Source organism: Microplitis mediator, chromosome 6, assembly GCF_029852145.1.
Source record: "Microplitis mediator isolate UGA2020A chromosome 6, iyMicMedi2.1, whole genome shotgun sequence".
Taxonomy (NCBI): domain Eukaryota; kingdom Metazoa; phylum Arthropoda; class Insecta; order Hymenoptera; family Braconidae; genus Microplitis; species Microplitis mediator.
Genome location: NC_079974.1, coordinates 17,677,287 through 17,704,259, shown reverse-complemented (window position 1 = coordinate 17,704,259; position 26,973 = coordinate 17,677,287). Strand labels below are relative to the sequence as shown.

The 26,973-nt window shown below is 28.3% G+C and overlaps 1 protein-coding gene across 4 annotated transcripts; it reads left to right on the top strand.

The window, feature by feature from the left end:
- Positions 1–91: 91 nt before the first annotated feature.
- LOC130670625 (insulin receptor-related protein-like) lies at positions 92–22,114 on the top strand. 4 transcript variants are annotated; one of them, XM_057474057.1, is made up of 7 exons: positions 92–325; positions 10,084–11,019; positions 11,612–12,032; positions 13,835–13,988; positions 15,079–15,259; positions 16,425–16,584; positions 18,475–22,114. In XM_057474057.1, exons 2-7 carry the CDS (start codon positions 10,733–10,735, stop codon positions 21,574–21,576), a joined length of 4,305 nt encoding a protein of 1,434 aa, XP_057330040.1. In that variant the 5' UTR covers positions 92–325; positions 10,084–10,732; the 3' UTR covers positions 21,577–22,114. The 4 variants fall into 4 exon arrangements, with proteins under 4 accessions (XP_057330040.1, XP_057330041.1, XP_057330042.1 ...); XM_057474058.1 differs by having other exon boundaries at positions 92–408; XM_057474059.1 differs by lacking the exon at positions 92–325 and adding an exon at positions 2,318–2,495.
- Positions 22,115–26,973: the final 4,859 nt, after the last annotated feature.

The window sequence follows — 26,973 nt, the reverse complement described above, 5'->3', positions numbered from 1 at the left end:
ACATATATATATTAACATCAGAATTTCATGTCCCATTGATCCTACGCTTATGCTCAAGTCCAGCTGACTTGTTTGTGTCGCCGCTGAATCGCTGAAAGCTGAAGTAGTCAGTAAACGTTCGCTTCTATACGCATAATATACGTGTGTTGTATTTACGTACTATTATTTGTAATTTCAGTGTATTTACATACTGAACAAAACAATATAATAATAAAAGTAAACAAACAAACAAACAATTATAAAACAATAACAATATTAACTTAATAAATAATAAACTTGTAACGAAAGAGTGACGCAGTGAATCTAAGCCTTAATATATATGAGGGTAAGAGTTGATGGTATAAATGTTTTACGAAATATATATGTTTATATAATTTAACGAGTGATAATTGTGGATAAAAATATGAGGTGATTAATATTGGTATGATATTAGTGGTGTGTAATATATAATATATATAAATATGTTATATTGTGGTAAAACGTAGAAAAAAAATCTATGTATATATGTATGTATGTGTATATGTACTTATATATACACCATACACACAAAAGGTTTATTTAACGTCGTAGTAACGACAGTAATATATATATATATATATGTAGTTTGTATACAAAATAATGAGATATAGTATTTAGTACGAAGAAAATGAAGTTTAAATAAATAGTAATATAGAAACGACGCATGTGCGTATTATACGTGAGTATGTTTTGGGAAAGCGAGGGCGTCTGTTTCTTACTCACAACATTAATGGAAGATGAGTAGCATCGCTATATATATGTATATATATCACACTTACTAAAATCTATATTAATATAAACTGCTCCCATTTTCATTTGGAGGGAAAAAGATTACTCAGTCATATACACGTGGCCAATTATGTCGATTGATGATTAGTCACTACGCACGTAGTCGGAAATTCAAAAAATTTTTTTTAAAGTTTAAGTAAAATGGCACCTAACTGTCGATCTTTGGTTCTCTTATCTAACCGATGTTTTTAAAACTCGTTGTATAAAGTACGTATATATTTAAGGTACATTTATCTAAAAATAATAATAGTTTGATGATTTAAGAGTGCAGTCAATGATAAGAAAAAATCACGAATTCCCTGAGTAATCTATTTTTTCCTTTACGTCTCACGCTCATAAGTCATGACTTTAATAGCGTAGGAAATAAATAAAAATAAACCATGATAAATCTCATGATTGCCGAGTCCTTAAGGTATATATATATATGTATATGTACGAGACGTAGCCGCCTTGTAAACAAGTACGCGAGACCGTGTGACGTAATCCATTCAAGCGCATACTACGCAATACGGGCAAGACCGTTTTACTTGCAGTGGCGCATCGTCTTCGTTATTATAACAATTATCCTTTTTTTTTTTTTTATTTTTCTTTGTAAGTCCCCCTTGTCCTTGAGCCTGGGCCCCAAATCTTTTTGCTTGCATATCCCTCGTAGCTCCCTTGTCTCTTACCCGCTCCAAAAAGGTGGAAAAAAAAATCCATAAAAGAAATAAAATCTACCTATACTCTGCCTATAATATATAGATCCTACATACCTGTGGAAAAAATCTTTATATTTAAACTACGACACAAAGAAGAATATGGTGTTCCTTGAAACGCGAAGATCCTTTGCTTCTTTTCATTATTATTATTATTGTTTATTTCTTTACGTTCCTGATGTCGGATCACGCGTTGTTGCTCTAGGCATGTAAATACACAATATATCCGCTCCATCTCCCGGATCCGTTGGAAATTTTATACCCCGTGTTAATGTAGAAGTATTGTTGAAATATATATATATATGTACGATATGAGGGCCCACGCGTCCTTTCCGGTGGCGCTCCCCTTATACTTCTTACATTAATATGTGTACGTAGATATATGTACATAAATAAATCCACACATGAGTAATCTATGTGATAGAAAAAAAAATCTTGTAGTAGTGTGTAATCCACGTGAACATGTGCACGTTGCTCATGAATTGGTAGATGAAATGAAGTAGATTTTTTCTAAATATTTCAAAAAAGACGCTCCAGTGTCTGAAATAATCGGGATATTAAGAACCTCATCATATACGTCATTCCCGCACTACTTTTCTTCAAATCCTTTCTCTCTTGGTTTTTTTTATCTATTACATTATAGTAGTTTGTCATCATCGTTTGAAAAACTTGCTTGATTCTATCCTCCACTACTAGTCGCTACATTACATTACATTTGTATTGTATGTATTTATATATATATGAGTATATTGAAGGAGAAAATACGAACAGTTAGGAAAAAGAGAGAGTAGGGGAATCCCTGTGTTGAAGTCTGTTGGCATGTGCGCCACGAGCCTCGTACCACGAGTTGAACGGCAGTCGTTAGTTCAAAATAATCCAAATTCCACCGTGTTCTCCTCGTACGACAACCTGCTCTCCAGCACACGTCGTGCGTGCTGCCAGTAGAGTTAATATTGGTTATACCTTATATACCCGAAAATGAAGACCAGTGATGTAAGTAACTGAAGAGATCTACCCAAGAAAATTACGAGCTACTTTATTCATATACACCATGAGATTATTATGATACTGAAGTCAGCCGACGTCTAATCATTTTTGGAATTGATTCAAAATTATGAATTATAAAAAAAAAATGTTTTATAAAATTGCTCTTGTAGTTTTTAAAATTTTTTTGTAATTGATTTGTTGAAAAAAAAAATCAGAAAATTTTCAATTGTCTGCTAACTTCAGGATCATGAGATTAATGACCACGCGTGTTTCTCAGTGATCCAATTAGTTCTATTATCTTATTATAATTAAGTTTTTTTTATTTTATGACAATTAACACATAGCAGCAAAGAATATTATATTTCATTAACTTTACGCCACAAGTTTTATCATATTTATCATTTTATTTACATGGTGCTAGTGTGTAGTATCAAGGTTACAAGTTTATTTACCACCGGAAGTCGTGAATAATATAAACATGTTATATATTTGCCTTCTTAAATTTTATCAGTTCGCTCTTGACGTGTGTATTGGCGATATTGTTGGTACTTTTTTTTTATTACTCTAGGCAAATGTAATGGTTATGATCAAAATGAAAGAACGAGCAGTACGTGTGTGTAAAATATTTAGTACATAAAATGAAAACACAATGATTATTTTAGGTCTTAGCGTGAATCGATCACGGATGGCCGTTAAAAACGTGATGTGAAACTCAAATACGTTATAATGTCGGATAGGACGCGTACGATGTTTTTCTTCTCAACATAACAGTGAGCATCACCAGCAGCAACAGCAGCTCTCATGCTTGGCATTCTCTTCATTCATCATATTTCCTTGTTTTTCACTTTCTGTCTTACTCTTTAAACGCATACCAAGTCTCTCTGTAATACCGACACACAACAAAACATATACATATATATATATAATATACTCTATAATCACCTATCTACTAAACAAATCACACGGGCTTTTCGTGTTTCTACCGTGTACCTGAAGATCGGAACGTTTTTTGCCCAACGAAAATGAAAAAATTTCTGTAATTTGACTGCTTAAAAGTGACTTCAGGAGTGATTAGCGGTGACTGCAATTGCCGGTTGACAGGCGAAATATTTTAGAAATCTAGATCCCGTAAATTTTTTATTTTTCATGTTGATTTTTTATTTTCGTTCCGCGAAAAACGTTCCGATCTTCAGGTACATTTTCTACCAGCTTACGATACAATTTCGAATACTATGTATATATACTGAGAAAAAAAAATACTATTTTCCAAACAAGAATTTCTTGGTTCAAGAAATCCATCCAAAATATTTATTTTATTATTATTAATTATCAATTTCTTGAGAAAAGAGCATCAAATTTATTTTTGTTATTATATGAATTTGATATTATATTATGAGTAAACAAAAAAATAGCTTTACTTGAATTAAATAAAAACTATTTCCTTCAATTCTACGAATTCTTGAGACAAAATTATATAGTCTTGGAAATTATCAAGAATATATGTTCTTGTATCAAGTAAATGTTCTTAATAAAAATATTTTTTTTTTCTCTGTATATTTTGTTGCGCATGATCAGTTTTGGCTTTTTTTATTCATTCTCTTTCCTGGCATGTGTGGATTTTCTATTTTTTTCTTTCTTTGTCATTTTCTTAAGTCAACTTCTTCGTTTCATTCTTACATTGCTTATGTTCAAATTAAAATGAGAGGAACAATTAATGCTGCTGTGTATAGTATAAATGTACATAAGGAAGAGAAATATATGTGTATTTATGCTTAACAGGAGTTATCAGATATTTTCGGCTGAGTTTTTTTCGGAAACAAAATCTCTAAATACAAAATACAGACCGCACATTGATGCACTGAGAAAAAAAAATACTTTTATTAAGACGCGTTTTCATTTGTTTCTCTATTCGCACTCAAGTAGATAAACGGTACTATCTTTGTTGCACTTGTACAGTAAATGGAAACTTTGTCCAAGCTTTTCTCGTAAACAAATGGAAGTTGTCAAAAAATTTAAGTGCACTTCGCTAGTTCATGGAGTAAAACATCGGGTCTGTGTCTTTATTTAGCGTTTAGGGTTTTCATCTCAGAGAAAAGCTTGGACAAAATTATCTGAAAACGGTTCTTAAGAACATTTACTTGATACAAGAACATATATTCTTAATTATTTTCAAGAATATATAATTTTGTCTTAAGAATTCGTAGAATTGAAGGAAATAATTTTTATTTAATTCAAGTAAAGCTATTCTTTTGTTTACTCATAACATAATATCAAATTCATATAATAACAAAAAAAATTCGATGCTCTTTTCTCAAGAAATCGATAATTAATAATAATAAAATGAACATTTTGAACGGATTTCTTGAACCAAGAAATTCTTGTTTGGAAAATAGTATTTTTTTTCTCAGTGTGCACTACTGTCTAATCTAGCTAAGTGCGCTTAAATTGTTTGACAATATTCGTTTGTTGAAGAGAAAAACTCTGCCAAAGTTTCAATTTACTGCACAAGTGCAACAAAGATAGTACCGTTCGTGGACTTGAGTGTAATAGAGAGAGAAGTACGAACCCCTGTTAAACTGCCAAGTCTGTCGCAATCTAAAGACAGTTCTGCGTCATCTCATCAATTCAAAAACAAATCAGTGTAAAATTTATGATTGTATTATCTATTTAATTATGAGATATTCACGTTATACACGCAGAAAAATTTTTAGTAAAAATTACCCAAAAAATATGATACTGTGAGGGCATATGGAAAATATGTAAATTTTTCCCATACGCATTGTAAAATATACTACTTGATAGCATGTAAATGAAGTGCAATTTCTACTAACAGCATGGTAAAAATTTAGTTACTGGCTAGATGTCCTTACAGTACCAAATTTTATGAGTAATTTTTACTCAAAAATTCTGTGTGTAATTTCGAAAATTATTTTTATTCTTTTACGTATTTAAGATGTAAATATTTAGCTAGAAATACATAGTGGTAATACATCAATGAATTGTCTTAAATCTTTTTTTTTTTTAAGTATAAAAATATTATCAATGTCAACATGAAGAAATAGTTCAAAAGATTTGTTGAGACTTAACATAACAGTAAATTGATTATTTCCTTGAATATATTTCTACATATAAATATATAAACAAATAACATAACAATAATAATAGCTCGTAATATAACAGCGTGAAAATAAGCTTACGTAAGAGCACCGGCTCAGTAATCGGAAAACAATTCTATGCTCGTGACGACATCAATGTTGTTTTAAACTTGTGATTGGTGTGACAAAAAAACTAACAACTAAACAGTTGATATAAAAGAGCAAGAGAGAAAATAGATGAATAAAACGAAGCATAAGATAAATAAAGAATGAAAGAGAGATGAAACAGATGAGGCCTCGATCCAATTCGGTCGATTACCCGCTTCTGTCACGTTAGATAAAGAGACCAATTTCTGTTTGCTGAAGTTTATCGGACCACTATTTTATTTATTTTTATTTTTTACTCTTTTTTCTTTTTATTATTTTTCGAATACATGGATAATACACACGAGTATATGCCATTATTTTTTATGAATTAAAGTACATTCAATAATAATCATTATTACTGTCTCAATGTCTTTACTGGCGCAATGACACCGCTCAGTGTGACTCGACGCATTCCGCAACGCCTTATAATATATATTATTTGTTTTATCTATGTAATTTCTTTTTAATGTCTACATTAATCCGACACTTTTCTAATTTTAATCGCTCCGATTCACATGGTCTCAATATAATTTATGTCACTAATAAATGTTTTTTTTTTTCTGGCTCTATTAATTTCAATAATCTTTTAAATTTTTATTAAGTTAATTATACATTAAATGATAAAGTCAGTTTTCAACATGAAATTTAAAAAAAATTTATAGTAATTAAAAAAATAGTTTATAAAAACATTGAAAGTATAAGATTTATTGATAAAATAGTAATTAAAAATAATTGCCCGAGTCGAAATTTAAATCGTAGATTGAACGTACTAGACGTTGGAAACGTAAATTTAACCTTTGAAGACGTAAATAGCCGAAAAACGTATTTTAGACGTAGTTGACGTACGAAAACGTAAATAAGACTTGTGTAATCGTAGATACAACCTTTCAAAACTTGAAATAAAAAAATTACACTATATTGAAAACGATCAATAGCAATAGAAGACGAGAAATAAAAATTTGATCTTTTGGGTCTTACAGACTACCTAGTAGCTTGGAGACCAAAAATAAAAATTCTCAACAGCTGTGATATATTTTGGGCCTTGTGAGACTGTAATCTACTGATGGCTAATTTCTTATGCTCCGTTGGGTTTTACAGACTACCTAAAAATTTTTAGACAAAAAATAAAAAATTTTTAGCAACTGAAAATTATTTTGGGGCTTTGCAAGAGATAACTACACTTTACTCTCTAAACTAGCTCACGAGCCATCAGTATTTTTCAAAAGCTACTAAAAATTTTTTATTTCTCGTTTTCTGATTGCCAGACATGTTATTTTGACAATGAAATGTTTTCGATATCGTTTAATTTTTATTGCAAGTTTCGAAAGGTTGTATCTACGATTACGCAAGTCTTGTTTACGTTTTCGTACGTCTAAAATACGTTCTTACGGCTATTTACGTCTTCAAAAGTATAATTTACGTTTTCAACGTTTAGTACGTGTAATTTACGATTTAAATTTCGACTCGGGTGATCTCGTAATTAATATACAATTATAAACAACAACCGATTACATTATGTACCTAAAGATCGGAACGTTTTTCGCGCAACGAAAATGAAAAACATTCATGTAATTTGACTATTTACGGGTGAATTCCCGAGTCGAAATATTAGACGTAAATCGAACGTTCTGAACGTAAATTGAACGTTTTGGACATTATAAACTCAATTTGACAGCTTTCAATTTATTCAAAACGTAGATTGGAGTATCATAAATCGAAAACGTAACTAAAACCTATTTAGACTTACAATAAGAAAACATAAGCATACCGAAAAACTTTTTTCATCGATTTTGTACTCCTGGATCATATCAAGTCAATTCCGTAAAATTTTGTCGTCCACCTCTCTGGCTCTCAAATAAAAAATTCGTATTTTGAAAAAAAACTTTTTTTCAGTTCCATACTTCTATCTTTAACACTATATATTTATACCTTTTCATATATTATGATATCAAGGTTATAAAAATTGTGATTACAGATATTGAAATAAATTAATTAATGTTATCATTAAACTAAAATCATAACTCATGAAATTAGCAATTTTTTATGACCCAAAATACAAAACAATCGTTCAATTTACTTTCAAAACGTTAAAAATGTTCACTTTACGTTTGAAACGTTAGGAACGTTCAATTTACGTCTAATATTTTGACTCGGGTTAAGGGGTAGTTCCGGAGGCTGGGGGTGGCCTAAGATTTTTGGCTGACATACCAGTATCTATAACCGAAAAATTTCAAAAATTAGTCATCCACTTTACTTTCTAATTTTTTTTTTTCGTTGCGCGAAAAACGTTTTAATCTTCAAGAACATATTATATTTATTATTCATAAGGGTAATTACATAAAATAAATATACTTTCACAATATAAAATAAACATAAAATATAAATACTTTTTTAATTTTGATTTAATACAAAACATCAGACAGTGGAGTCTTGTGAGCATGATTCAATTCATATTTCAAAAATTTTATTTTTGTCAGTTACTGTGTTCTGAAATTAGGCAGCCGACATGTTTGTAAAAAAATTAAACGGAAATAATTTTTTTGAATTTTCTATTATTAGTTTGAAAAATGAATATTACTATGGATAAAATTAAAAAAATTTACTGTAATAAAATATACTTCTTTACATCTAGTTATTATTGTTTATCTGAAACGATGACGCGGGCTCTTAAAATATGCCAGAAGATAGAAACAAAGTTAACATACTTTAAAGTATAAAAATTAAAGACATACATACATATTATTATTATATACATATATTTTAAGCTACGTCAATTTTTATACGACAAGTAATAAAAAAAAAAATACGTCTGTTAATCTTGGACAGAAACAAGATAAATTATATTTATGATTTAATATCATACGCTAATGAGTTGATGAAATTATTAATTAAATAAAAATTTATTAATTATAATTAACTATACAGAAGATTAATAAAAAGAGAAATTTACCCCAAGTATCAACTGCGTGATCAAAGTAAATTGAGAAGGGAAGTTAATCTCGTGAAAGTGCAAAAGATAAATGAATTGAAATAAAATTATTATAAATATCAAGTAAAGAATAAAAGAAAATAAAAGAGACTTTAGTATATAGTCATAGAAAAATAGAGTAAATCATAATATATCTTTCTGTGAGCGAGCACTTACTAGTCATTCTCGTTATCGCGTGAAATTATGAATGGGCGGATTCGCAACTGATACGTCAACGGAAGCCAATGTAGTAAAATTCCCACCATTCGGGTTTTATATATTGGGTTGTATATATAAATATATAAATATAGTATTCTCTTTCCTTGTAAAAATTTACAAGCGTATCTGAATCATCGCGCTATCCAAAAAATCTCTTCTACATTTATTTATTTTTCTTCTATATACTAATACTTTTTAGTAGATTTTATAGAAATTTTTTTAAATGACTCTTTCACGGGAACACGTAGTCTTATTCGGTAAAAAGGACGTCATAGTTGATAAAATAAAGTATATTTTCCTTTTTTTATTTTTTGTTTTACGATAATTTTTCAAATTTAATAAAGCTTCCAATTCACATGATTGGTTTATTGTTATGGTAAAAATTTCATTATTATATCTATGAAAGTTTTTGACGGACGATCATGAAATCTTATATACTTATTATTTAAGTAATTATCTTGATCAAGTTCAAAAATTTAAACGATCAGTTCCGTATTTGGGAAATGGGGGCAAATTATAATTTTCAAATCAATAAAAAATGTTGCTTCCGTGGTTTTCTTCTTGAATCACTTTTTAGCTGAAACTTTGGTGGTTTTCGAACTCAAAATTCCTCATAAATGACAAAAAAAAAATAGTTTTTAATTCAATTTTATTTTGAAACGACAAAATAAAGACATAATGAGAAATCCACTTCCATTTCAGATACCGAAAGGCCTTTTTTAATTTTTTATTTGATACCTCTGTTTATATTTTTTTTTACTACCTGTGGGCCGACTGAGACTTACGCAACCTTGTGATTCTGCTGGTATCCTAATGAAGTTGATAAATAAAAAAAATAAATATACCATTTAAAAAATAAAGAAAAAGCCGATTAAAAAAAAGTAATAATAAAATTACACACCTTTCACTTGTGTTTATTTATTTTTTTTATTTCACTTTCGCTTAAGTTTAAATCATATTGATACTATCTAATAATGCGTACTGTCATAATAACAATAATAATAATAATAATAATAATAATAATAATAATAATAATTATTATTATTATTATTATTATTATTATTACAAATTTTTATTTACAATTCAATTTCGATAATATAAAAATTTTAATTTATAATTTGTGAATATATAATACAATTACTCAATTAAATTTTTATTTTATCAGGTGGCGTTTGAAATCTTTGATTGACTTATGGTAATGATGAAGTCAAAGAAGTTCTTCATATTCAACAAGAAGTTATTTTAGTCAAAGAAACAGCGATACCAGTAACAGTGAATGAATTTTTTCTCAGCAGTACTTAAAAATAAAAAATTATAAATAAAACATAATCCTTATGAGTGTTGAGGACCGGTTAAAAGACGTAAGGACTCGGGTGTTTGATACCCCGATGCTCTATATATCGCGTGAAATCGTGTTTTCAAGCTGGTGGTGGTTTCATTGTAACTTTATTATTATTAATATACGGACGTTCTGATTGTGTCAGTGCTCATTAAGAGAATATAAATAATAATAACAAATGGAAAAAAAATATAACAAGTTATTTAGGTATTAAAAAAACTAACTTACGGAGGAAGGAATATCGATGACGAAAAGGTAGACGCATTAAGATCATAAAATACTGCTGCAATTTTCAAGGTTTGATATTTGTTTTAAATTGTAAGAGAGTAGAAACAAAGTTAAGAAACAAGTATCAGCATCAGTATAAGTGGTGTATATTGGGTAGTAGTAGGGACAACAGAGCATCGCGACATCCTCGACAAGACCCGTGGACGTGAGAATAAATCAGTGAAAATCGTGTCCATGAAGCGACAAGATGAAGACGCGGAAGCTGCTGTTGCCGGTGTTATTAACGCTTGGCATTGTGTTTTTCTTAGCGCTTCCATCGATTGCGGATGACCATAAATCTCGAGTTAAATCCGTCAGTAAAAGATATTCTAAATCTTATAGTAAACATCGGGATAAAACTTCTAAGGGAAAGTATGATCCGGAATTAGATGACAGAGCGTATGTTGACAATGATCAAGATACTAAATATATTATTAATGACGATGATATCGACAGTTTTGGATTTAGGAATAATCGTGCCATTGATGCTTCAAGGTATTATTTTATTAAATTTATATAACTATTTTTATCTTTTATTTTAAACATTACTAATTCATATATTTAATTATTATTTCTTTAAGAAAGTAATAACTTTTAAATAGCAATCATTAAAGGAAGTATAATTTCTTCTATTAGATAATATTTATTTTTATAGAAATTTAAATTTTTTAAAGATTTTTTTACGGTGATCAAATTTTTGAATAAGAATTTTTACAAGTACTTTACAAATTACCATTCCAAAATATGTACTTTTTTTTATATGTCATTAAGTTTGTGACGTAAAAACACGATCCTGAAGTTTACAGACAATAGCAATTTTTGGATTTCTTTTTTTCAACAAGTCGATTACAAAAAAAAAAAAATAAAAATATGCACATGTAGAAAATTTTAAAAACTATAAGTGCAATTTTTTTAAATATATTTTTTTTTATGATTGACCGATTTTTAAAAAAATCTAAAAATTATCAGACGTCGGCTAACTTCAGTATCATCGTGAAAACGTATTTTTATCTGTTGAAATATTTACTGACAAATAATATTTATTCTATAATGATTATTAATATATATTTGTGTATTTTTATTGCAGTTCTAACAATGGAAACTCAAGTAAAAGTGGACAGCAAGTTAAATCAAATTTACCGAACGAAACATTGAAGATGGACAAAAAAATATCTACAAAGCCACGTAAATTAAAGAATGTTACTATTGCTAATGGTATTTGTCAGAGTATCGATATAAGAAATCGCGTTCGTAATTTTGAAATATTAAAAGATTGTGAGATCATCGAAGGTTTTCTTCAAATAGTATTGATCGACAATAACACGGAAGCTGATTTTGAGGGTCTTAGTTTTCCAAAATTACGTGAAATTACAAGTTATATGATGTTATATCGTATAAGTAATCTCCTGACTCTACGTCATTTATTTCCAAATCTAGAAGTTATTCGTGGTGATAAAACTATACTTGATTACTCGTTTATGATCTACGAATTACCAAACCTAAAAGAGGTAATAACATTTTTTTTTATATATTTAATATTTATATTAATACGTTTTATCCGGATAACTAAAATTTTAAAGCCTTTTTTTTTATTTTCATTCATTACAAAAAAAATTGATATTAATTTTCATTAATAATCAAAATTAAACTATTAACTTAATATTATCTGCTAAACATTAATGCCAATAAATTCTTATTAAATTATAAGTTTAAATGGTAGACAAACATTAGTGACCATGAATATCACGTTAGACATTAATAATTTGAGTGACACTTATTACGCATTAAAGACTACGAAATAAAATTTAAAAAATTGTGACTGATTGATCAATCGTGACTCACAAATCACGTACGATCAATCTCTACCCATTTTATTTCAGTCTTATCTTTGTATCAAGTCTCACTCTTAATTGTTGATCATTCCCACGCAAAATCTTCGTATTTTGTGTCTTTGAACTAATTTGTCGGTCTTGACTGGTTAACTACCAGGTCAAATACCGTTAACTACTTAACCCAATTAAACGACCATCTTAATTTCTATTTTTCTCATCACCTCCTACCACCAGCACAACTCGCTCCTGGTCATCTTTTACTCATGAAACACTGAGAGAACAATTTATTTGAGCCAAATGAATAGATTTATTTGACTGAACAAAATCATTTATTTCATTCAAATATATATTTGTTTGTAGCCAACAAATGCCGCTACAGTGCAACATTCAAATACAGATTTGTTAACTATAAACAAATCATTATTGCATTCAAATGAACCATATCTTTGTCTCAAACAGGGTCGCCACGAATCGGGAATATCGGGAATTATCAGGGAATTTAATGTAACCGGGAAATATCATGGAAATGTCAGGGAATTTCGAAAAGTATCCGGAAATTAAATTGTAACAGTTCAAGCTTTAAAAATTTTTTCAATTATACACTAGTTATAAAAACTAAGGGATATATAAAAAAATTTCAAATTTTAAAGTGATTTTCAACAGGTTGTAACTCGCAGGAAAATGGTCATACGACAAAAATAAAAAGACAAATTGTAGCTTCAAGTGTCTAGTTTTCTAATCTGGTCTTTATATTTTTTTATTATGTGCGGTTCCGGAGTAATCCTAAGAAAACTATCGAAAAATAAATTTACAAAATTTTTGGTCGTCTTAAAAACGGTCTTCGAGCTTTAATACATTTTTTTCGATAATTATGATTGATTTTTAATTGCTCCGGAACCGTGCATAATAAAAAAATTTAAAGACCCAGATCAGAAAACTAGACACTTGAGGCTACAGTTTGACATTTTGTTTTTATTGTACGACCATTTTTCTTTGAGTTACAAACTGTTTAAAATTACTAAAAAATTTGAAATTTTTCTAATGTTCCTTAATTTTTGTAACCAGTGTATTTTGAATTTATTGAAATTATAAAATTTCTTATTAAATATTTTAACTTATACATTTTTAACATCGGATAATCAAAAGTAGGTAATATTAATTTATTTTATTGCCTTTTTTTCTGGTTTCTCGCATGATTTAATTATTAAATTTAATGAGTGAAAATCTAGTAAAAAACTTTACTGGAAAACCGGGAAATATCAGGGAATATTGAAATTATTCCTTTGTGGCCACCCTGTCAAATAAGTATTGATTGGGTCCATTCAAATATGGGATTTATTTGCCTGAAAAAAATCTTATTTGACTCAAACAAATTTTTCTCTCAGTGAACTTATAATTATAATGCACAGTTTATATAATTATTTGAATCGTTGTTGTTGTTGTTGTTGTTGTTATTATTATTATCATTTTAATTACAGATTGGCTTAACGAAGTTGACTAAAATCTTAAGAGGAGCTGTGAGAATTGAAAAAAATCCAGAGCTTTGTTATGCTAGTACAATTGATTGGAACGAAATTGTTGTTAATGGAGAAAACTTCATCAAAGAGAATCAAAATCCAGCCGATTGTCAGGGTAAAAAATTTATAAAAAAGTATTTTTTTTTTTATTTTTATTTTTACACTTGATCAGATAATTTTAAAACAACCCAAAGCAATTTAACACGTAATAATTTTTACAAATCAATTACAGATCAAGACAAAAAGTAATAATTGATAAAGTATATTTTAATAATACTGTAATATGTCGGCGTTAAAATGATCTTCAACGGTAGAGCGGTGTTACTTAGTAATGTTATCAAACCGGTATTAAAACGTTGTGCGTGCAGAGTAAATAAACTTCGATCAGAGTATGGCGGCTGCCTAATTTCAAAACCTAATTTCGAAACACACGAATTAATAACTCATTTAAAGATGATAAATTAATCATTGATAATTTTATTTTATTGTTTTCGCTGATTGCGTTCACACAGTCTTGAATCATGAAAATCTGTTTTCCATATTGTATACGATAACATTAACATGTCATTGTGGACAAATATTTTTCTTTGTACTTGAAATACAATTCGACTTCTGATACTTGACAAATAAATCTAATTTATTTTCAACACAATTAACACCGAACAGAGATTAACACCGTTTTCGGGGTTAAATTTAACACCAATAATCTGAACACCGGGATCTCACGGACTTACATAGTTTTTTTTTGCAGTGTAATTACAAAAACAAAACAAACAAACAATAATATTACGATGTAACACGCGATTATCGACTACGGGATTAAGACTAATGTAGTTCTTCATATACTTAAAACCTGTTTATTTGATATACCATACATGCTAGATAGGCTTTTATAATCTATGGCATGTGCATGATCTGATACGAATTATTAAGACGTAATTTATAGAACAACTGGCTTATAAAGATTTCAAATAATTATAAAAGTACAAGTAAATGTGCTTTTCGAAACTGATAATATGAAGATTTATTTCATTTACATTTGCAATTTAATTTGTAATCTAATATATATAATAATAATATTACCAGTAAATTATAAAAAATTTATCTAAATCATATATTAAGATTTACAAAGTAATACTGTATCATAAGTACTTATTTTCTATTCATTTAGATTTATATTTATTTCTTTATTTATTTATTTACAGTTAATTGCACATCATGCCCTGGTAAATTATGTTGGAATGAAAATTTTTGTCAAAAAACAGAAAAACCAGTATGTCATGAAGAATGCCTGTCGGGTTGTTTTGGCCCAACTGAGGAGAACTGTTTTGTTTGTAAAAATTATCGATATGACAACAGATGTGTATCTAAGTGCCCAGATCATTTGTAAGTTTTTTTTCTAATTCGATATTTTATTTAAAATTGCGATAAGAGATATCAAATTCGATCGTTATTTGTTAAAGTTTAGGTGAATTAGCTTATACAAATTTTGAAACACAAGCCTGTTTTTTAAATTATTTATCATCGGAGACAGTTTTACATGTCCAATAAATAAGTTTAAAAAAAATAACTTAGTAATTAAGTTTATTTATTTATTTGTTTAACGCATTTCTGCAATTTACAAGTAATACAGATGCTTTGGCTTGTTTACAATACATAAGTAAAAAATGGCCATTCGGCATCCGAAATAGAAGTAGATTTCTTACGATAATTGTTCCACTTTTAATTAGTATATATAATTCAATAATCACCCATCAAAAATTTTCAAAGATATTAACAATAGCATTATCACCAAAACACATAAGTCAATTACGTGACTTTGAACCCTTATTAAAAGTCGAACAATTATCGTAAAACAAAAAATAAAAAATGGAAAATATAGATTTTTCTGTTGGCTATCAAGTTCTTTTTACATAATAAGGATAGATATACCCGTTAAAAAGTTATTTACGAAAAAAAAAACAAAAAGTAGGATTTTTAGTTTTTTTTTGGAATTTCAAATGTCCACCATTTCTAAACTAGTTACCGATTTTGCTCATTTTCGAACTTAACCAAGCTAATCGTTCATAAAATAAGTGTGCCAAGTTTCATTAAGATCTGTTAAAAATTATAGCCGCTATCGTCGCAACGTGGCACGTTATTTTACATATATACATTTACATACATATATAAACTTTTGAACCAATGGTATTTTTGGAACCTACTCGATGAATTATGATAGATTATGGCAAAATTCTTTGAAAATTCCACTATGAGGACAAATGCAAAAGATAGATTTCTATGAAATCTACTAGAAAGAAAATGACAAATTATAATTAAATTCAACCAACTAATCCACTTGAAAATTATTAAATTCAATGTCAAAAATATTTTTGAAACGAAATTAATAAGATTGTTTAATCAGTAAGAATTTAATAAAATTAATGATACTGAAAAATTAGTGTCAATTACCATTAACTATATCGTTTGTTGAATCTCTTATTTTAATTAATTATTATCGTTATTATTATTATTAATTAATACAATTTATTTTTTGCTTTTATAAAATTAGGTATGCATACTCCTTACGAAGATGTATAACGGCTGAAGAATGTTTAAAATTAAACATTATCCATAAAAATGAAGATGAAAGAAAAAAATGGCGGGCGTTTGGTGGTTTATGTTTAGATCATTGTCCAGCTGATTTTGAAGAAAGAATCGATCAAAATAATGTAATTAAATACAATTTATTATTTTTATGTAATAGTATCTTATATATCTTGTGACATTGGTAGTATATTAGAGTGTTACCGACACACGAGAGTATAATACTCGATGTCACTAGATGTATACAGTAGTTTATGAAATGAATGCACGAAGAAAATCGCTGTTGAAATTTCTTAAGTCAGCGTCATGCGTTCGGAATTATAAAAATAATTTACTTTATTATTATTAAAAAAGATTTATACTTTTTGGAATTGAATACTTTGTTTAAAGAGGGTCTACAGGAATTTTTGTCCAAGCTTTTCTCTCAAACAAAATCTCTAAACGTAAAATTAAGAACGAAGCTCGATGCATTACTCTGTAAACTAGCAGTCTACGTTTTGATTTTTGAAAAATATTAATTTGCTTAAGAGAAACACGTGGAATAAGTTTCTATTTACTGCGCAAGTGCAACAAGGATAGTTCCGTTTGTTGACTTGAGTGTGATAGAGAAAAAAGTTCAGACCCCTCTTAATAATATTAACTTAATATGCGTTCTTACTTTTTGCTCTCTCACACCCAAGTAAGCGAACGGTATTATCTTCGTTGCACTACTACAGTAATCAGGAACTTTGGCCTAGTTTTTTTCTTGAACAAACGAATATTATCAAAAAATTAAAGCGCACCACTAGATTAGGCAGTAGTGCATCAATGTGCAGTCTGTAGTTTCTAATTAGAAATTATGTTTTCGAGAAAAATTCAGCCGAAAATATCTTATAACTCTTATTAACGAAGTTAACTCAATGAAAAAAACATCAACTTTGATGTCATGTCGCATTGATCTAAAATAATCTAAATAATTATATAAAAATAATAATAAAATAGTCTAAAATAATCTTTTTAAAAAAGAAGTGATCCAAATAATTGCTTTTTTCTCGAGTTTTTGTGTTTACGTGTTATGGACACTTCTTCTACTGCTTGACGGGAATTTATTTCTTTTATATTTTGATGTTTTTTTAGTTATTTCATACATCAAATTGGTCTTTATAAGTAACAAAATTAATCCTAATTAAATTCTGTATCCAATGATGTGTAACTTGGTTAAGCTCCGTGGACTAATAAGAGTAAAACAGTAAAAACAGTAGCGAAAAAGAGGCAAACTTAATTGTTCGCTCGTAAAGCATACTCTAATACTTCGCATGAAGAGTCGTGCAATTGTATGAGGCTGACTTAAATCATTTAACGGCGTTGAATTTTTTTGGGCATGAATCACATATAGTATATTGTGTGACAAGGGATGAAACAAGACGATTTCATACTAGGGTGAGGTTGGCTGCCCGAGCTGCAGGCGAGGGCTGACATCACCCGCAGTCTGAAATCGTATTTTATCCTGAGTCACACACTATATTTTTCATGATTACCTGCATTGGAGCTTTAAGATTCAGTGTCAGCAGCCAGTAAGAAACAAGTTAATTTCAAGCCGATGATGCCGAGAATTGTTAGAGAATGAGAAATATATGATTTACAGTCACTTATTAAATAGTAAATGAGACAAAAATATTATTTTTACTCATTTTTCATTAATTTTATTTAGTTAATTAAAACTGTCACTGAAAAAATGAAATGAGTAAACTGAAGTGACAAGTAAAAAAATAAGAGTAATAAGGCTGCAAATGAACATTAAATATAACTGACACCGGGCAGAAACAATTGTGTATCTTCCCAAGGGAAGAAACACGCATGTTTCGGCCCGCTGTATGAAGGTATTTTTGAATTACGAATTCGCTAGCGGTTGTTTGCAGCATCGGCTTGAAATTAGTTTGATTCGACGGGCTGTAGAGACACTGAAACTTCAAGTTTCGATGCTGGTACCATGAAAAAATAAATAATTATATTGATAAATGGAAAATTATTTTTAGGTTGCAACATGTAAACCATGCAATGGAACATGCCGTAGAATTGGATACAGTGGATTAATTCGTCATATATCTGATTTACAACGTTATCAAGGTACGACATTTATAGATGGTAATTTAGAATTTCAAATACATAATGGAATTCCAAATATTATTGAAGAATTAACAAATGCCTTTGGATTAGTTGAAGAGATATCGGGTTATTTAAAAATAACCCACTCATTTCCAATAGTATCATTGGATTTTTTCAAAAGCCTACGAATTATAGGTGGTAAATATGTTGAGGTAGCTGGGGCTAGTATTATTGCTCTTGATAATCCAAATTTATCAAGTTTATTTCCTGAATCACAAAAAGTTAAAGTTTTAAATGGTCGGTTATTTTTTCACTACAACCCGCGACTGTGTATGTCTAAAATAATAAGTTTTGCTAAATCGGCTGGTATTAAAAATTATACAGAAATAGAAGTTCAACCAGATTCAAATGGTGAAAAAGTTGCATGTGATATTGTTAATATAAATTTGACAATTAAACAAAAAGGACCAAATAATGTGGATTTAGAATGGGAAATTTATAAACCAAGTGAAGGACAACGTTTACTGAGTTACCTATTGAGTTATGTTGAGACAAATAACGAAAATGTTACTTTTGAAGGTAATTCTTGTGGTGATAAGCACTGGCGAGTATTGGATGTTGAAATTCCATTAACAGATTCACCAAATGCTAAAGTATCCAAATCAATTGTTGATTTAAAGCCATACACAAAGTATGCCGCTTATGTTAAAACACTTGCTGTAAGAGACAAAAATTCATTTCGCAGTCCAACCGGACAATCTGAAATAATATACTTTATAACATCACCTGATATACCATCGGTACCATTAGATGTTAAATCCTATGCTAAAAGTGACTCTGAAATAGTCCTCGAATGGAATCCACCTGAACAACCAAATGGCCCAATACAATATTACATTATTCGCGGTTATTTACGTAGTGAAGATCCTAAATTTTTATTAACACGTAATTACTGTACTAAAGGATTAATAAATGAAGTTGAAGAACAACAAGTACCGGAAGTAACTATTAAAACACCAATAACTGTACCTCATGTCGATTCATGCTGTCTAAAAGATAGTCGTATTACTCATCCAATTGAAACAGTATCAAAACGATTTGAAATATTTTGTATTGACAATACGACCATAAGCTATACGTCGAATGATAAAAAAAATTACTGCCGTTTCAATCAATATCCAGTTAATGATAATTATAAATCAAATTACAATTTAAATGATAATTTAGCAGTACACGAATCATTTGAATCATCAAGAGCTAAAAATAAAAATTATATTGATAATAAAAAAACACGTATATACAATGATACATATTATTCATTTGTATTTAATATAAGTGCCAATATAAATTCATACAGCTTAAAAAAATTATATCATTTCTCACTTTATACAATATCTGTAACAGCATGCGGTGTTACGTTAAAAAATGGTACTCATTTGTGTTCATCAAATCAGTATACTAGTGTTAGAACAAAATCTTTATCACGTATGGATGATATTGATAACATTAAAATAAATGTATTGAATGACACTATTGTTTTAATAACATGGGACGCTGTCAATGAACCAAATGGTATTACTGTTTCATACACAATTGAGTATACGAATCTCAATGTACAAAATGCTAAAAAAAATTCAATTTGTATACCGGAAAGTGTTAATCGTAAAAAACGTAATGCTTATACATTAACGAATCTCACACCAGGTAAATATAGTGCACGATTACGTTCAACTTCACTTTCTGGTAACGGTAATTGGTCACAAATAAATTATTTTTCAATTGGTATTAAAGATAAAACTATTACGGTAATAATAATATCGGTAGTATTGTCATGTTTTGTTGTTGCTTTTGTTGTTGGTTACATTTATTATTTAAAGTTTTATAAAATAAAACAAACACGTATAATAGCGAGTGTTAATCCCGATTATATTGAATCAAAATATGTTAAAGACAGTTGGGAAGTTTCAAGAGATAATCTTGTTATTGGTGGACCACTTGGTAACGGTAATTTTGGTCGTGTATTTCGTGGTAAATTAAATGGTGTACAAGATGTCGCTATAAAAACAATAACAGAAAAAAATTATACAGAGGAAGAAAGACATGAGTTTTTAAATGAAGCCTCAGTTATGAAACAATTTACAACTTATCATATTGTTAAATTGGTTGGTGTTATTTCAGAAGGTGACCCGCCTTATGTTATTATGGAATTAATGGAAAAAGGTGATTTGAAATCTTATTTACGCGAAAATCGTGATATATTAACACTAGATGTACCACGCATTGTTAGAATGGCTGGTGAAATAGCTGACGGTATGGCTTACTTAGAGTCGAAAAAATTTGTTCATCGCGATTTAGCAGCACGTAATTGTATGGTATCTAAAGGACTAGTATGTAAAATTGGTGATTTCGGTATGGCTAGAGATATTTATGAGACTGATTATTATAAGATTGGCCAGAAAGGTTTATTACCAATCCGCTGGATGGCGCCAGAGAATTTATCTGATGGTGTATTTACATCTTGTTCAGATGTTTGGTCATTTGGCATCGTATTGTATGAAATTCTAACAATGGGTGAATTACCTTATCAAGGTTTTTCAAATGACGATGTCTTAAATCATGTATTACGTAAAGGTGTCGTTAGTATACCACGTAATTGTCCTGATATTGTTATTAAATTAATGGAAAAATGTTTTAAATGGCGCCCAGATGACCGACCAACTTTTATGGACATAGTGGCGGAACTTGAACCATTTTTAGAACAAGATTTTTGTGAAAAATCATTTTACCATTCAGATGAAGGTGTTGCCTTACGTAGTGTTGAGCATAAAAAAATTTACCATAATGCGGCACAATTTCGTTTTCATTGGGGTAATGATTCAACAGCTCGATGGGTACGTGAGTTCGAGGACAACGTTACGTTATTGGATCAAACAGCTACAGCTGGTGTTGGTAGAAATCGAAAATATAAAAATGGATTTCAGCAATACGGTAGTGAACAACATGCCATGGTAGATATACCGCTCGATCGGTGATAGAGCTTTTACTCTTCTGGCATTTATTTATATTTTATTAATTAATTAATTATCATTATTTTTAAAAACGAAAAAAAATACGTTTTTTTTTTCTTTAATCATAAGTTAATTATCAGTCAGTCTGATAAATTTGTATGTATGTCAATATGTACAAACAATATTCTCAGGGCAACAATAGTCTATTATAGTTATTTAGAAAAAAAAAAAAGACGCATGGATATGTATAAAAAAAAACAGATGAACGACATCTTTATAAGAGCAAAGTCCACTTGCGTACTTTTATTTCATTTTATTATTTTTTTTAATCAACTATAGAATGATTCCCAGTTAAATTCTCGATGCTTTTAACACAAAGAAATAAAAATAAAAATACTAATCCGCGTATTGTGGATGACTTGAGCTTTGCTATATTTATTTAAATATTATATATAAATATTTAAAATTAAATATTCGAGTATACGACTAATATACGATTGAGAAAAATAATAAAACCCATCCACTGATTGTCTTACATAGATAGACTTGTAAATTAAATTATTTATAAATGTCGTAGTAGATTTTTTTTATAAGGATTTATATACTTACTATTATTTCTGGTGAAGTAAACTCAGTATGGCTGGAATAGCATTACCAATACGCTATCAAGTCTAAACTATAATAAAATTTATGTAAAATATTGAAATTTTTCAAATTAATTATGTAATGTTATTAAAATATTTCGACTATTTCTTTACAGAAAATAAAAATTCAATTCATTTTTTAAGTTTCAATTACTGCTCAAAGTATTTTTATACATTTTTTTATTATCTGCAATTAAAATAGTTTTGTAATAACATACAAAAATTTTTTTTTTAAAAGAATGAATTCAAAAGTAATAGTTTGAATATTATGATAAATTTTAACATACAGTAGGACCTCGCTATAAGACAGTTTCTCTCTCAAACTATCGCGATACTTAGTTTATAAAAGAGACAGAATGATAGTCTTATAACGAGGTCCGACTGTACTAAAGTCAGATTATAAAAAATCGTTACGTTTAATTTTAATTTAAATCAAGACAATGAAAGATTTTTTTATTTATCTGAAAAAAACCCGTGTAAAAAAAATTGTTGAAAAAGGGTTAAAAAAATGTTGACTATTTTAAACTTCATAACGTTACACAATGACGAACTTTTTTTAAACGATTTTTAAACTTCTGAAAATACACAGAAAAAAAATAATTGACTTAATACTACAATTTAACATTTTTCAGTGCAAAATAGGTTAAGAAAATACTGATTTTAAACGGGTGTGGTGCATCCCTACATAAAATTTCTCTACATTTGAAAACTTCACAAAGTTTTTCCCTACACGAATCAACTCTACAGATAAATTTTTACATCGCAACAATAGTATTTTTGTTATGAAATTTTATTGATAAAGTAGTTTAGTTATATAAAAGAATGAATGAATGAAAGTGAAATTAAATTATTTAAATATTACCAAAGTGTGATTTGCCCCAACGCAAATTTAGAAAAACCAGCAATTGCTGCTTTTAAACTGGTGGTCTCGTGTTAACTTTTCGTATCAATTTCGATAACTTTTTTCTGTACTTGAACTTGATTTCCACTTTGGTTTATATACAGCAACAAGTGCTGTATCTTCACTTATTTTAAATCATTTTTTAACAGTACCACGGTTGTCTTATTCGACAATTAATATTTTGTTAAAAATAAAAATATAAAGACAACAAAGAATATTAATTAAATAATAATTGATACAGAAAGTTAACACAAAACCACCAGTGAGGTTTTATAATGTAGAGAAATTCTCTGTAGGGATGCACCACACCCATTTTGAACTATTTCTAAACGTTTTTCGTTTGAGCATATCTTATTAATAGGGCCAGGATTTTTGCTTCTTAGGACTAAAAAGAAAGCCGTAGTTTCAAAATTAAAATTTTCATAATTATCAAAAATTTGAATTATTCATTATGAATCTTAATTTTGGAATTACAGTGAAAATATTGGCCGTATAAAAAATCTAAAGAGACATTTTTTTTAGAAAATTTAATTTCCTACAACTTTTGTTTAAAAACTTTTCTGATAAGACCAATATTTTCGCCGTAATATCAAACATTTGAACCATTCATTTCGAAATCAAGGCAAAAATCTTGTCCCTGCTTATTAATATTAGGATATCTATTGACTTCTATTGAATTTTCAAAAGTTTAAAACACATTCGATAAAAGTTCGTCGTTGTGTCAAATTTTGAAGTTTAGAATAGTCAACACTTTTTCAATAATTTCTTTAACACGGAAAAAAAAAATTTTAACTTATTAACATTTCATTCCTCAATTGGGCCAATTAATTCCAATTAATATTTTATTATAACGATTATTATAATTAAAAAAAAATTAAGAAACTTACTGAAGCCGTAAGTCTCGAAATCGGGAACATATGTTTATAGTTTCCGCACCAAAGTTCCTCTTTTACGTGCTTTATATATTGTAAATATATGTTATATTAATATTTAGTTTTAGAATATGACGGATATAATTAATAATAAGAGTAGTAAATATGACTAAAAAAAAAATAAGTAAATAAATAAATAAAGACTTTGAACCTCCGTAGATTTAAAATAAACGCCATCGGATTGGCTTTAGACTCTGTAGTTAATGCAATATCTAGTTTTATGATACAGTCACTTGTGTTCCTTCGACTTTTACTTTTTTGTAATTATTATTTTTCATTGTTTTTGTTTAATACATTAACTTTGTTATAGTTTTATAATTAACGCTTTTGTTTTTTTAATTTTATTTAACGCATACCGATAATCATGAAAAATTATTACTAATTATTGATAAATTTATTATTATTATTATTATTATTATTATAAATCTAAGTTATTGTTTATACATACAGGGAGAGACAAAACGCTTAGATATATTTTTTTATATTTAATCTTAAAATAAAAAAAAAGTTATAACTTAAATTTTTTTTTACGTATCGACTGCTATTGTAAAAATGGTGCACGCGTTAATTCTGTTTATTTTAAATATTAATTTATTTATTATTGTCAATGCACACAATTATTTTAACTAATTAAAAAAACATCAATTCGTTTTTTTTTCTTAAATAAATTATTTATAAGCAATAGTCAAATTTAATCATACAAAAGATCAATTATAACCAGAGTGTTCAGTTATTATACAGACAATGTATAGCACAATTAATACATGGAACAAAAAAAAACATTTCTTTTTTTTTCAAGCATTTAAAAAAAAATGTAAAAACTGTAAAATAAGTTTAGAACAAAACATTTATATTGAATAACGATAAAGCGCTAAATATATTTAAACGTTAATATATATAAATATATTTATACAACGGTATCATATTAATATGGTGGCCATAGAGTGCCTTAAGGCAGGAAGTCGATAGATTAAATTTTTTATTATAAAAATTTTAATTTTAATTTAATTAATTTACTTCCGGCATCGTATTTAAGTATAATATAAAAAATTTTGATATTAATAAAATTTAAATTTATTGTTATTATATTTAATTTTTATTATTGGTTCGATAACCTGCCGTAACATATCATCAATCATTCTGCTGTAAAAATATTATTCATACTTAAATATTCATACATAATATTAAAACAAATTTTAAAAAAGTCATGAAAGTATCGATCTTCAACAATTTTAATAAATTGCTGGAAAAAATTAAAAAAAAATTGATTAATTAAGCAACATATATGTACCTGAAGATCGGAACGTTATTCGCGGAACGAAAATAAGAAAAAAGAAATGAGAAGTAAAAAATCTACTGGATCTAGATTTTGTAAATGAATCGTTTATTTGAGAAAACCCATAAGTCGTTTTTTACGAAATTGGGTTCTTTGGATATCCCTCCATAGAAATCAATCAAAATATGCATCAAATCGGCGTTTAAAAAAAAATTAACGGGGAGACAGCAATTTCATTTAATTGAGAAACCCCATAAGTCAATGACTCAAATAAACATATGCAGTTTTAGTTTTACAGAAATAATTTTTTTTTTTTTTATTTAAAATTCGCGCTTTTTTGGGAAATTAATTTCAAATGTTGTTTTATTGTTGACTGTTATATGACTAATTAAAATGTTTAAATTAGTTATAATTTTTTGTAATTTCTGAGTTTCAGAGTTCCAATACATATTTAATACTTCATTTTATCAGTCTAATAAATGATTTGTGTGATTTTATAACTTTTTTTTCCGTTTGGTTGAGAAACCCCATAAGTCAATCAACTTTAAATAATTTTTTTAAGTAGTTTCAGTTAAGAGGATGTGCCATCTATTCTCTTTCTTACACACATGTGAACGAACGGAACTGTCCTTGTTGCACTTACATCAGCAAATGGAAATTTCAAATCAGCCGTTCTCAGATATAAACTGAAATTTCCGAACGAGAAACATTTCATTCGATAAATAATAAGTTTACACATCGAATGACATATTTCGTTTAATAATTTGGGTCTTTACCTGTGAAAACGGTTCATTTGAATATCACCTGGTGCACTCTCTTAAAAAATTAAACTTTTCTTGTTGGAATCTTTTTCAGAGACGCTAACATTATTGTATTCAATTATTTATTTATTATTTTAATGTCAAGTTTTTCCAAAAAAATGTTTTTTGTGTTTCCTGAAAAATTTTGTTTTCTTGACTTATGGGGTTTCTCAAATAAACGATTCAAATATTTTTCACGTTACCCGAAAATGGCAGGCCACCCCCAACTACCCCTTAAGTCGCCATTAGACACGAATTTCATGAATTACTTCAATTTTCCTTGCGTGAAAAACGTTCTGATCTTCAGGTACATCAACATATGCCATTTATGAGTGAAACAATAAATTAAATATATTAATGTACACTGTATAGCTATTGAGAAAAAAAAATTAATGTGCACTGTATAGATGGTGTGAAACAAATAAGAAATAATTTTTTTTTCTCAATATTTCCTCGATAATTAAGACTTAATTGATAATTCTGAACAAAAAAAGTGGAACTACACGGTTTCGGACGTTGTTATTTTTTATTGGAAGAAAAAAAATTTTTAATGCAACGTTTTTAATTCCTAATCAAAAATCCTGCCATACCGAGTCTTCCAAAACAGAGAAACTGCGAAAAACAAAAGAAAAAAAAACGTTAAGGATAAACTAGTTGATTAATTAATTGTAAATTAGTTTAAAATATTTATGTACCTTGGAATTTAAATTTTATTTATTTAAGTACGTTTGTTTAGCTACTTTCTGATTATCTTTATTATAATTATCATTATTTGTATATAAGCAATTATAAGAAAAAAAAAAAAAAAAAAAATAACATGCTTACAATTAGCCAAACCGAATCGATTTAATTGTTCATAAATTTCATT

Bases quoted from the DNA above. Each gene is read 5' to 3' on its own strand.
- LOC130670625 (XM_057474057.1), top strand. From the start codon at position 10,733: ATGAAGACGCGGAAGCTGCTGTTGCCGGTGTTATTAACGCTTGGCATT. The intron at 11,020-11,611 runs GTATTATTTTAT...TTTTTATTGCAG, and splicing joins CGTGCCATTGATGCTTCAAG to TTCTAACAATGGAAACTCAA. The intron at 15,260-16,424 runs GTAAGTTTTTTT...TTATAAAATTAG, and splicing joins TCTAAGTGCCCAGATCATTT to GTATGCATACTCCTTACGAA.